Genomic DNA, 14,587 nt, shown 5'->3' with positions numbered 1-14,587 from the left:
TTCTAAAAATTATTAATAATTATTCTAGAAAGTTATAAGTAATCTTAATTAAGAATTAATAAAGAATAAAGGATTATCTTAAGAAGTAGTATCAGAGTAAAGAACTTATTATAAGGATAAAGCTAAAGGCAATCTAAAATAATAATGCTAGAGAACTTAAATAAACCCTTAATAAATAAAGCTAATAAATAGGAATTAGTGCGTAATATATTGTCTTATACACCTTAAGTTAGAATAATATAGCTAAACACATAATTCAGATAACAGAAAACAACATTTAAGTAATATTAAAGGAATCTAAGTTACTACTTAAACTATAGGACAAAGCAGCAAAGACTAAGACATATATCTGTAACTAGACTATAGTTGGCTCAGAGATAGATAGACAAAGAATCACCCTTAAGGAAGCCTAGACTAAGACAAAACTCTTAATTAACTATATCCGGATCTAGGGATGTAAGTATTATTTATATATAAATCTAAAGTCGCTGCTAGCATCAGGGAGACAAGACAAGCTAATAAATCAGGGCTGAGTAAGAGTATTTATAGGATACAAAGAGAACATAATAAAGTAGTTTTATATCTACACACTAAATCTCAGATATATAACTCGTTCCTTAGTTATAACATTTGATGAACTCTAGAAGAGTGGAACTATTGACCTTTGTATAAGAGGGACCCCTAATTCTTTACTAGATTATGCATTAAAAAGACGACCTTAAAAGAAGCCTATTATTAATTAAGATACTGAACTAAATTCAGTTATACTATATATAGTTAACTTAATTAATCAGGCATTTTCTATACTAATAATAAAGAAAATTAACTTATTAGTAAAGACATATCGTATGTAGCCTGCGTGGAGGCTCTGTGGGTATCGAAATTGACGAATCAGGCTGTTGATAATTTTTTCGAGTAGTTTTGCGAATTCTAGCATTTTTCAGCTGATTTTGTCGAGTTTTGTATATTGAAGGCTTCAGACTGTCCTTGTTGTGTTGCTTAAGGAACTAACTACCTAAAGGGGATTTGGCTGTACATGTACAGCCAAATACACGTGACCTACTAGCGTGCAAATATCTCCTGTATCATGGTACAGGAAATGAGTAGACTAGTACCCTTTAGGACTAGACTGAATGGATGGCCGTACCTGGTCAACTAATTATGTACATTACTGGACATATTTGACCATGTTTCGACAGATTTGAACAACAATTAGTGGAATGATAAAAGATAGAAAAAAAAGGGTTGTTTTGAGGATGGGACGGAAGTCTCATTATTTCCGTTACCTAGCTCCGGTCTTAGAACAGCGCCACAAGCTCAAAGACATTGCCACTCTTCTGGGCGGACCAGAGCAAAGAGCGGTGCGTGAAAATGGTCTACTGGGCTCTCTCGACTGGCTGGGAATGCATTGCCATACTTTCCACCTTAAGCATTCACGTCCGCGTTCTTAGCCAGCAACATCTCCACAACCTTCTCATGACCTTGCAATGATGCCACGTATAGTGCATTGCCATACTCTTCATCTTGAGCATTCACGTCCGCGTTCTTGGCCAGCAACATCTCCACCACCTTCTCTTGACCTTGCCATGATGCCGCGTATAGTGCATTGCCATACTCTTCATCTTGAGCATTCACGTCCGCGTTCTTGGCCAGCAACATCTCCACCACCTTCTCTTGACCTTGCCATGATGCCGCGTATAGTGCATTGCCATACTCTTCATCTTGAGCATTCACGTCCGCGTTCTTGGCCAGCAACATCTCCACCACCTTCTCTTGACCTTGCCATGATGCCGCGTATAGTGCATTGCCATACTCTTCATCTTGAGCATTCACGTCCGCGTTCTTGGCCAGCAACATCTCCACCACCTTCTCTTGACCTTGCCATGATGCCGCGTGTAGTGCATTGCCATACTCTCCACCTTGAGCATTCACGTCTGCGTTCTTGGCCAGCAACATCTTCACCACCTTCTCATGACCTTTTGATGATGCCGCGTGTAGTGCATTGCCATAAACTCCATCTTGAGCATTCACATCCGCGTTCTTGGCCAGTAACATCTCCATCACCTTCTTGTCACCTTGCCATGATGCCGCCTGTAGTGCATTGCCATAAGCTACTAGAGATTAGTATAATTATATAATAATTAGTCTGTTAAAACCAATTATTAGTACTTAGGTAAACAACTTAGCAATTATTTCTTAATAACTTTCTAATATAATTAAATTTAAAAAAGACTTTACTTATATCTTTAAGATTAAGGATCTAAGGGAGATTAAAAGGATTCTTAGTATAAGAGTAACTTATAATTGCTAGTAAAAGACTTTATATCTAGACTAGTTAACCTATATTAAAAAAATAATATTAGAACTTTAAATAAAAAAGGACAAGTATAGACTAGTTAAGATACTAATTAATAAATATAACGCTCTAGCCTTATTATTAAATAAGGATAAACAAATAGATATATATTAATACTAGAAGTATGTCAGAAGCATTATATATATAATATTAAATACAAGACCAGATATTATATTTATAATAATAAACCTTGCTTAGTTTATATCAGATCTAATAAAGCGTTATAAATCTATAGTAAAGCATCTTTTAAGATACTTGCACTTAATAAAGGATATAAGAATCTAATATAGACTAGAAACTCTGTCTTTAGTAGGATATTCTGATGCAGACTATACTAGCAATAAGGTAGATTAAAAGTCTATAATTAGTAGCATCTTTATTCTTATAAAGAGAGCAGTATTATAACTAAGCTAAAAACAACGATTTATAGCTATATTAACAATAGAGGCTAAGTATATCAGTATATTAACTTATTTAAAATAAGTAATCTAGCTTGCTTAATTACTCTGGGACATAAAGTTCTTATAATACTTAGGAGAAAGCTAATAGATTATAAACCTCTTAAGAGATAACTAATCTACTTTAGCGCTTATTAAGAATCTATATATATATAATTAATCAAAGCATATTAATATTATATATTATTATGTTAGAGACCTTATACAATATAATAAGATTAAGATTAATTATATTCTAATAGATAAGATAATAGCTAATAGACTAACCAAACCCCTTATTAGACTACTATTTAATAACTATGTGTCTTTACTCAGATTAACAAGGTCTTAAAATAAGTCACAAGCTGATTTAGCTTAAGGGGGAGTATTAAGAATACATGCTGATTAGCAGACTATAGTCTGTACTATTTGGCTGTACACGTATAGCCAAATATTGTCTGATCAGATTATTCCTAATCAAGTATAGTATAGGATTTTATGTGCTAGTAGTATAGGATATACCATGTAATCTATACACTAGCAGAATCTACACTTAATGTATAGATATACTATAATCTCACTTTATATATAAGTTATGACTATTAATAGTATTAATAGCTGTTCTTAATCTGTATACTTATTTAATAATAAGTATAATTATATTTTTTTACTTAAAAAGATAATGTCTTAGTTATAATAAAGTATTATAGACTAGTGCTAAGCAATAAGCAAGCTATTTATTTATTATTTTTAGAATATAGTTTAAGATATTATTTAGCCTTAGTGCTTTCTCTTTAAGGATTTCTAAGATTATATTAGTAATTTCTTATTTACTAATATTTATATCTAGTTATAACAAGATAGAGTATTATATAGATTCTAATTCTGTTAAGTCTGCTTACTAAAGGGAGAGGAAGAACTTTTCTTATAGAATATCTAGCTTTTCTATAAGAGTTTTAATTATATAGATATAATTACTTCTAGTTATAATTAATAAGGGCAGTTAAAAGGCTTATTTAATTCTCCTGTCTTTTTTCTAACTTATTTTATAAGTCTTTATACTCCTTTATTATTCCTTACTACTTCTTTAATCTTTTTATAAAAGCTTATTACTTTTGCCTTTTAAATAATACTTATCTTATGTCTTCTTATCTTCTTATATACCTCTTTAGCTATTATTATATAGGTTTATAAGAGTTTATAATATTTAGCTTATATATCTTTAATAGCTTTATAATATTCTTATAATTAGTATTTATTTAATCTGCTTAACGCTCTGCTTTATAAGATGTTATACTTAATAGCGTTTATAACTACTTATATAATATTATAAATCTATAACGTGGTTCATAATCATCCCGCGTATATAATCGTACTAATATTTATATTTAGCTATAACAGGATAAGGTATTATATAGATTCTAGGTCTATTAGGTCTACTTATTAAGGGGGGAGAAAGAACTTTTCTTATAAAGTATCTAGCTTTTCTGTAAGTGTTTTAGCTATATAAATATAAATACTTTTAATTATAATTAATAGAGGTAATTAAGGGGGCTTATTTAATTTTTTTGTCTTTTTTCTAGCCTATTTTGCAAGTCTTTACGCTTCTTTATTATTCTTTACTACTTCTTTAATCTTTTTATAAAAGCTTATTACTTTTGCCTTTTAAATAATACTTATCTTATGTCTTCTTATCTTCTTATATACCTCTTTAGCTATTATTATATAGGTTTATAAGAGTTTATAATATTTAGCCTGTATGTCTTTAATAGCTTTATTATATTCTTGTAACTAGTATTTATTTGATTTACTTAATGCCTTACTCTATAAGGTGTTATACTTAATAATATTTGTAACTGCTTATATAATATTATGAACCTGTATATTAATCTGTTCCTTAGTTAGTAATTCTTCCTTATTTATAATAAATTATTCTAAAGATTCTAGCAAGATTTTGTTATTTATTTTTTTCTAATTTTTTCTAAGTTTAGTTACAAATTATTATATTTAAAGACAAAAGAATATTTTAATTAAAATATAATTTAATAATTATATAAGATTTTATCTTATAAGTGTTAAATTACTATTAAGCTACTAGTATACTAGTAGTTATATAACTTGAGGCTATATCTGTTTAGGCCTAGCATTACTTACTAGCTACTAAGTAAGATTATACTTAAACTTTAGATAAAAGTTAGATTTAACTTCTGAATAGTTTACTATATTAATTAGTTAATTAAGTTTAGATATCTATAAATAGCAGAAGCAATTTAGCATTACTTTTAACAGATTATAAGCCTAGTAAGCACTCTCTAAACGCTAATAAATAAACAGAATACTAAGTAATTAAAGGAGATTATAATTAGTAGTATCCTGTTACCCTTATTTAGTAATTACCTTAAAAGGTCCTAAATCTGCCTAAGTAATTTTAGGATCTTAAGCTAATTAGACCCTCTTTTAGCTTTAAAGCTCCTCTAAATCTCCTTACAGCCTTTGAAGCCTATTTAAAGCCTTCTCAAGATAAGCAGCAATAATAATAACAATCACAAGAAGCGAGAGAAGCTCAAGGGCTTTAAGAACTAGCCTTATTAGTCCAATTTGGCCCATCTACGTCTAATAGAAAAAGAGTTATAAAGATACATCGCCCCTAGGCCACTAAATGACCTAAATAACTATAGGACCATAAGGGCAGTATACTACCTAAAGAGAGACGTCAGTAATAAGCTGTTTTAGAGCATTAAGACTATTAATAACCTATAGCTCATCTGGAATCATCTTAAATTGGTATGCTCACAAACAAGGCAAGATATCATCTATGCATCTCTACAAGAGCTCTTCTTTCATTCTGCTAATTATAAGGCTCTTGGCCTTAAGAAGTCTATTAATGCTCACGTTAGTAAGATATTAGCTATTATTAAACGGATTTGTATAGCTGTCAACCTTACAAGAGACATCTAGAAGAACATTCAGATAATTTAGCTCTTTAAAGATTTCCCTTCCTAATTTAACAGCAAAAAAGAGCATATCCTTAACTAGAAGGATATAAAACTAGCTAACGTTTAGCAGATACTTGCCTTTAAAGAAGTACAAATTAATATAAACCTTAAGATAGGCCTGTTATCTAAGGCAGTAATAATGTAAGGTTTAGAAGTAAGCAACGTAAGAACCTGACTAAGATCTAATACTATAACTATAATGAACTTGGCCACTTTGTAAGAGACTATAAACTGGCTAAATAGACTGAAAGAAGCATTAATAAAAGGAGAAATATTACTTAATTAAAACGGCTAGTATCTAAACGCTATATTAACTAGGTAAAGGCTGATGACAATACAGAAAGCGACTCTAAACAGCAAGAATTCCCTTATAGTATTATTTATATATTAAAGTTAAGCAAGCTTAATAAAGAACATAATTAGTATATTAATTCTTGCGCTAGCAAATATATTACTAGCTAGAGCAATTAGTTTCAAGTACTAACAATTATAAACAAATAATTTACTACTGCTAATACTAGTATTATTATAGCTAAACAGATTAGTATCATCAGAATTAAGATAGAAGACGGCTATATAGATATTAATGACGTAGCGTACGCGCCTGCTTGTACAAGCAACCTCTTATCTCTTAGCTAATTAAAGTTAAATAGAGTGAAATACATGAATATAAATAATTATATAGTACTTGTTATTAATAAAGAAATTATCGCCCGCGCAACTCTTAAGGATAACCTTTTTGTGCTTAATAATACTTATGCTGCTATCCTGATAGCTGTGTAAGGCAGACTAATATTCAAAACAACTGAGGACCTATAATAGCAACTATAACACTATCGACTTGGCCACGTAAGCTATATCTGAGTCGCTTAGGCTAACAGGATGTCTACTAGCATAGATTTAGCTGTTTTAGATACAGACCCTGCTATTATTAACATAGAATTAGTCTTTTTTAGAGAAGTAAACAAGCTCTAAGAGAGTAGCCAAATCTGTAAGCCCTGTATTAAAAGCAAGTAAACTCGGATAATCTATTACAAAGGAAGCTAAAAAGCTATAAGGAAGCTCGAATTAGTCCACTCTGACCTTTAAGGACCCTATTATTCTGCCTCTTTTTGTGGCAAGCACTACACTATAGTCCTAGAGGACAACTATATAAAGAAGAGCTAGATAAGCTTCCTAATACAGAAATCAGATGCGTATAAGCACTTTAAGAACTAGCACGTTATAGTTGTTGCTAAATTAAGGTATCTATTAGTAGCGCTTTAAGTTAATAAAGGGGGAGAATTTATAAGTATCGCCCTAAAGGACTATTACAAAAAAGAGGGCATATCTATTAGCCCCTTTATACCTTATACCCTTAAGCATAATAGTAATATAGAGCAAGCATAAAGAACTATTTATATAATAAAGGACTTAATACTAATTAATAATAGACTATTAAACTACTTCTAAGCTAAGGCTATAGATATCGCTAATTATATCTGAAATTGACTACTAGTAAGAGAGATTAAGATAACTTTAGAGCAGGCTTAAACAAATCAAGTACTCTTCCTTAGCCACTTACAGATCTTTGGCAGTATTATTTATGCTTATATCTCTAAGGAGAAGCGACAGAAGTCTGATATTAAGAGGACCTAGACAGGCATTCTGATAGGGTACATACTAATAATAAAGTAGATTTATGTGTAAAGTCCTACTTAGTAAAACGCCTATGTTATCTTAGTATACACTGTTAACAAAAGCCGCAAGAGAGCTGACCTCCTTACACAATACCCTTTATCTCCTTTTACAGATACCTTACAGAGGGCATATATAGAGAGGGCATAGCCAGATGCGCTAAGAAAGAGAGGTAGGCCCTAAAAGCAAGCTAACAACATTATAGATCTAGATAACCCCTTGCCTATACAGGCAGGAGATTTAATTAAATATTTTAAACAAGATAAGTCTAAGAGAATTAGACTAAGTGAGTTAAGTATATAGCTAGTAAGAGAACTATCTGTAACAAGGCAGCAAGGGATGAGCAGACAATGGTTGCAACAGCTCCTAAGCTAGGCAAAAGAGTCGGGTATAGAGATTATAAAAGATCCTGCTATAAGTCAAGAGAGGACCTCTGTAGAGGTTGCAAAAGATCCTATTGTGTTAAGACAGTTCGCCCCTGCGAAGGACGCGATAAGAGGCACTCGCAGAGCTCAGGACGCTATAGCTGCTGCAGGAACAGGAGTCACCTTAGCGTTAAAAGGAGTATAGTCAGGTAGGAGTCCTAGTACACTTACAGGAGGAGAGATAGCACAGCTAGGCTATAGCAAAGCAGTATAGTCAGGTAAGAGTCCTAGTATGCTTAGAGCTACTAGAGAAGCAGTATGGTCGGGTAAGAGTCCTAGTATGCTTAGAGCTACTAAAGAAGTAGTACAGTCAGGTATGAGTCCTAGTACACCTGCAGATAGAAAACAAGCAGTATAATTAGGTAGGAGTCCTAGTATGCTTAAAGTTAGAGAAGAAGTAGTACGTTCAAGTAAGCGTCCTAGTATACTTACAAAGGCTACAGAGGCAGAGCAGCCTAGTTACTCTAAAGACCTAGATAAGGCAGTTAGAAAGACTATTAATATAGTAGACGCTAGTGAGTACCCTGGCGTGAGAGAGAGTTTACTATTAGCATGTAGAAATAAGGGCTACTCAGGGCTAGATAAGCTAAGGACTTATATATAAGCGGTGACAGACCCTGTGTATAGTAGGCAATAGAGAGACGCAGTTAATGAAGAACTACAGAACCTGAGCACCTACTAAGCCTGGAGAATTAAGAGGCTGCCTAAGGGCCAGAAGTTAGTAGAGTATAAATAGGTGTTCAAGATTAAGAGAGATGAGAATGGCCAGCCAGCAAGATATAAGACACAGCTTATAGCACAGGGCTTCTTACAGATTCATAAGATTAAAATTATAAAGAGACGTTTGCTCCTATTATCAGAAGAAAGTCCCTTAGGATATTTCTTACTATTGTCACAGTAAGAGATATAAAACTATATTAGATAAATATAATTGCCGTATCTAGCTAACGAGTTAAGAGAAAAAGATAAGCAGATATTTATGCGGATCCTTAAAGGAGTATTACTTAAGGAAGGGCTAAATAGAGACTAATAGACGTGCAGAATTATTAAGAGCTTATATAGACTTAAGTAATCTGTAAGAAAGTAAAGAGAAAAGCTTATAAGCGTTTTAAGAACTAATAAATATAGCACGTTAAACAGAGATCTAAGCATACTAATATATCTAGTAATAAAAGGACAATTATTAGTATATATATAAATAACCTGTTGCTAGCAATAGAGGATCCAGAAGCCATCCGTTAAATTAAAGCCCTTCTTTAGCAGAATTAATATAAAGGACTTAGGAGAAGTAAGAATAATTATAGGGATAAGGATTAGAAGAGACAAAGTTTGCTAATAGCTATAAGTTAATTAGACTATTTATTTAAGAGAAATTCTTACTATAAAGGGCATAATAGATTATAATGTTATAATTATACTAATAAAGCCTAGCATATTTATAACCTTAAATAAAGAAGAAGATATAAAAGAGACTAATATTTAGGTGTATTAGACGCTAATTAAGAAGTTACTATATCTAGTATATAGCATAAGACTAGATATTAGTTTCTATATTAGCTATTTAAGTTAATAATACGCAGATCTATATATAAGGCACCTTAAGGCTATAAGAAAGGTCTTATAATACCTTAAAGGGATACTAGATATAAGTCTCGAATTCAGAGTTAATTATGTTATACAGAATATGTTATAAAAGAAGCTACAGCTATATAGATATATAAATGCTAGTTTTGCAAGAGATTTGGATAACAGAAAGTTAATAATTAGCTATTTATTCTTATTAAATAATATAACTATTTCCTAAACATCTAAAAGGCAAAGAATAATATTAATATTTAGTATAAAAGCAGAGTACCTAGTTATAAGAGTAATAGCAAGGCAGGCTATATAAATTTAACGCCTTTTTAATGAATTTAGTATAGAGCAAGTAATAGTAACCCTCTATAGAGATAACAAAGGCTGTTTAAAGCTGATACAGAACCTTGAGCAGCATGATCAAATAAAGTATATTAATATCTAGTATTACTATATGTGGCAGCTAGAAGAAGAAGAAGAAATTCAGATCTCCTAGGTATTAACGAAGGATATGCTTGCTAACAGACTAACTAAGGCACTCCCTAAGGACGCCTTTGTACAATTCTGCACTGAGATAGGCCTTATTTGAATTAGAGAATGCTGATATAACACTATTAAAGAGCGCTGTTAGCGCGCGCGCAGAGTAATAGGCGGACTGCAGGCAGGAGTGCAGGAGCAGGCGCGCTGTAGACAGATATTCGGACAGAGGGACAGTGTGAAGCAGCTGCTTATAATAGCGCAACTTGTTGCTTATAGTACATGTAGCTTAGGCAGCAAGGGGAGTATTAAATTGCTACTAAGCCGCTAGTATACTAGTGGTCATATAACTTGAGGCTATGTCTGTTTAGGCCTAGTGTCACTTACTAACTACTAAGTAAGATTACACTTGAACTTTGAATAAAAGTTAGATTTAACTTCTAAACGATTTATTATATTAATTAATTAATTAAGTTTAGATATCTATAAATAATAGAAGCAGTTTAGCATTACTTTTAATAATAAAGTATTTAATTATCTTATTTATAAGTCTTTTTAAAGTAAAGAGTAAATTAATAATATTATATATATTATATATAATTTATATTACTAATTTATAAAGAGTAATTAAGTCTAATAAAGAGTTATAATAAATATTAATTAGAGTATTAGTTATTATATATTAAGTTAGTCTTAAGATATTATATTATATTAGGTAATAAAGATTAAAGTCTCTAGTAATAATATAGTTATTTATAGGCATTAGTAATATATTACAGAGAGATATAAGCGTTCCTTTCTCTTATATAAAATAAGATAATAAACTAGGGTTATAAATGTTATAAATAATAATATTTTAGTAAGTCTTTATTTCTTTATATCAGAGTATAAGTATTTAAAGATCTATATAATAGTTTATAATTAATTATAAGTCTAAGTAAAGTTTTTTATATATATAAAAGTATACTCTTATTTATTTTATCTTTAAGTATGCTAGATAAAATAATAAAGAAGAAGGGCAGTATATTATTATTAAGAAAGAGTTATATTATAGTTCCTAAATAATTAAAATATTAGAGTTATATATATTTATATCTTCTAGTAATAAGACTTAAATAGCCTTTTTATTATAATTTATATTATATTAAAGAATACTTTATATGTCCTTTATTAGTATTTCTCTTCCTCTTTAAGTTATAATATATTAGATATTATTTATTTATTATTATTTATAACTTATAATAATAGGTTATTCTCTGCTCTTTTTTATTTCTTTAATCCTAAGTCTAATTATATTTAATTTAGGTCTTAACTTACTTAATTTATAAATAATAATCTATTTTTATTATGACTTTTTATAATCTTTTATAAAACGCCTTTACTTAATATAAAAGTTTATAAGTTAGACTTTGTCAGGGTTATAATATATATATTAGAGCTAAGAAAATAAAAGTAAAAATCTAGAATTAATATATATAAATATATATAGTTAGACTTTTTATATTTTATATATCTAATTATATTAAGCATGTCTACTTTACTTATAAGAACATATATAAATTACTATAGGTATTAGTGAACATAATAGATATACACGCATAGATAATTAACTTTGTACACAAATTAAGGCCTAGAAGAGGTAGTCCTATAGCACAACGTATAATTACTCCTTGATCCTATTCTCTACCTCTGCTCTTACAGACAATAAAGTTAGAACGCGCCTACCTCTTAAGAGAATGCGCCTAAATTATAAGAAGCATATATTATAAATAACTTATTAGAGAAACGAGATTAAGCCTAAGACTTAGCGACATAATTAGAATAGGTAAAGCAAGCTCTAACAAGATTAGCCCTAGCCCCCTAACTAATAAGAAAACCTTAGTTATACACAGAAACTATATAGTAATAGCCTGTAAAGCCCTTTGCTAAGAAACCTTAATTAACTAATTAATTACTCTTAAAAACTACAAAGATAATTATATAATTTATTAGTAGCCAAAAAAAGAACAAGATTAATAAGCTATTTATAAAAGAGATAATAAAGATAATTAATAAGTAATTTAATAACACGAAAAAAAAAGAAATTTATTATTATTATAAAGAAGTTATTAAATAAGGAAATAGCCTTATATATAAATAATACAGAATTTTGTATAAGACTTTAAAAAGATATATTTTAGATAAAAGTATTAAGTCCTCTTATTTAAGAAAAGTTCAAAATATATAAAGTCTTAATTAAATCTATATAAATAAAGATAAATTAGAATAAATAAGAAATAGCTAAAGAACTAAAGCAAGAAAACATTAGACTTTTCCTAATATTAAAGATTATACGCTTAAGAAACTAAAAAACATACTAATAAAGAGCAAGTTTAATTATATAATTAAGAAAAGTTCAAAATATATAAAGTCTTAATTAAATCTATATAAATAAAGATAAATTAGAATAAATAAGAAATAGCTAAAGAACTAAAGCAAGAAAACATTAGACTTTTCCTAATATTAAAGATTATACGCTTAAGAAACTAAAAAACATACTAATAAAGAGCAAGTTTAATTATATAATTCTAAAGCTAATATGTCTAAAGATAACTAATAAGGTTATTTAAAAAAAACTAATTTATAATATAGTGGCCATTTACTGGCTCAACGTTGACCGTCCTGTAAGTGACATGACCAACCCTTAATTAAGCATAGTTTAATTAGATCTACAGCTATTATATAGGAAACTATAAAATAAGAGTATATATTAAAAAGACTAATTAGAAAGCTATATAATATAGCCTTTACTTAAGAGATTATAAGGCATAATTATTAATATGTCTAATTTAAGAAAATAAATAATTAAAGATGTAATATAACTATAATAATAAGGCCTAAGAGTTTATATACATAATTATAAGTAAAAGGCTCTCTCCTTCCTCTTTCTCTTAGATTCCTATCCCCTCTTCTTAGACCCTTACCTCCTCTCTTTCTTTTTTACCCTCTTTTCCTTTTCTCTTAGATTTCTATTCCCTCTTCCTAAATCTCTATCCCCTTCCCTTTTCTCTTGCCCTCCCTTACTTAAAACTAGATAAAGAATAAACTCAGATTAAAGGGACACATAAAAGAAAGCTAATATAAGGCTAATTAATAAGCTTAAGAAATAAGCTAAAAGAAGACTCTATATAAAGCTATAATATTTAATCCCTTTTTAGAGGAAGCTTAACTACCTTAGAAATAAAAGAATAATAGAATATATAATATAAACTTAAAATCTTAAGATCTTATAATATAATATTAATAAGTCTTATATAAAGGTCTTTATAAGCCTTTTATAAGACTCTAAAGTAGCTTTATATAATATTATAGTAATTTAAGAACTATAAAGAAACTTATTTAATATTATTATTAGAAATAGATAAGGTAAAAGTAGTATGTTGCTATAGCGTAACCAGAGAGATTATAGATTCTATCTAGAATAAGGGCAGATACTTATGTATTTGTACTAGTATTAATATTATATAATATATTATATAACCTTGGCATGTCCTATACATGCTCTGTGTATAGCCTGCGTATACTTTGTACATAGCCCTCAAATAAGTCCTAAATACACTTCTTAATACTCTCTTTATAGAGAGATCTATTTAAGTATCTAGTTCTATTAATAACAACTGACTTAAATATAATTCCTAAGACTCCCCTTACACTAGTATTAAGTATGGCTCTTAATACTCTATTACTATAGAGATCTATTTTATTACCTAGCCTCAAAGTAACAGCTATATAATCCTTCTTTCTAATAGCCTTATTAGTTACTAGCATGCCTTACTAGCCTAGGGTTTATTAATTATAATAAGCATGTGAATAACGTGCTAGATTAATGTAACTAATTTGGCTATATATGTATAATCAAATCCTGCTAAATTAGGGTCTTACTTAATTAAAACTAGTATATAGTTTTCTGTATTATTTATATAGGAAATATTCTTTCTCTTATTAATTAGTTATTAGTAGCTATATACTTATAATAACTATTATAAAAGCCTACTTATTAATAGCTATTCGCCTATAATAATTTTATTATAAAAGCCAAGATTATTAATTAAATACAGTATATTTTAGGCTGTTTAATATCTTGTTATTTACTTTTATTCGCAAAAGAAAAGTAATGTTATTAGCAGCAGCGTCTGCTCCTTTATAAATCACTTTCTCCTCCTTCTATCTTGGTTACAGCAGCAGACTATAGTCTGCTCCTCTGCAAGTGTCTCCTCCTAAACAGTGACAGCTCTCTACTCTCTTATAAGGATCTTTCTCTCCTGTATAGTGGCAGCACTCTGCTCCCTTATAAGGGTCTTCCTCTTTTGCACAGTAGTAGCACTCTGCTCCCCTGTAATAGTCTTCCTCTCTTATATAGTAATAGTACTCTGCTCCTTTATAATAGTCTTCCTCTCTTGTATAGTGATAGCACTCTGCTCCCTTGTAATAGTCTTCCTCTCTTATATAATAATAGTACTCTGCTCTCTTATAATAGTCTTTCTCTTCTGTCTTTTCTTATAGTAGTAGAACTCTATTCTCTTATAATAAACTCCCTCCTAATATCCTTATTTTCCTCTTTTAAACCTAGTAAGAATATTTAAGGAGGCTATCTATTAATAAAAG

The 14,587-nt window shown here is 29.7% G+C and overlaps 1 protein-coding gene across 1 annotated transcript; it reads right to left on the bottom strand.

Annotated features, from left to right (window-relative positions):
• Positions 1-1,425: 1,425 nt before the first annotated feature.
• EPUS_06316 (uncharacterized protein) lies at positions 1,426-2,055 on the bottom strand (the record flags this gene model as incomplete). The annotated part of the gene is made up of 1 exon (XM_007805846.1): positions 1,426-2,055. One exon carries the CDS (start codon positions 2,053-2,055, stop codon positions 1,426-1,428), a length of 630 nt encoding a protein of 209 aa, XP_007804037.1.
• Positions 2,056-14,587: the final 12,532 nt, after the last annotated feature.

This window comes from Endocarpon pusillum, assembly GCF_000464535.1.
Source record: "Endocarpon pusillum Z07020 unplaced genomic scaffold scaffold481, whole genome shotgun sequence".
In the NCBI taxonomy this organism is placed as follows: Eukaryota; Fungi; Ascomycota; class Eurotiomycetes; order Verrucariales; family Verrucariaceae; genus Endocarpon; species Endocarpon pusillum.
Note: the sequence above shows the minus strand (reverse complement) of the source record. Positions and strands in the feature narration are given on the sequence as shown.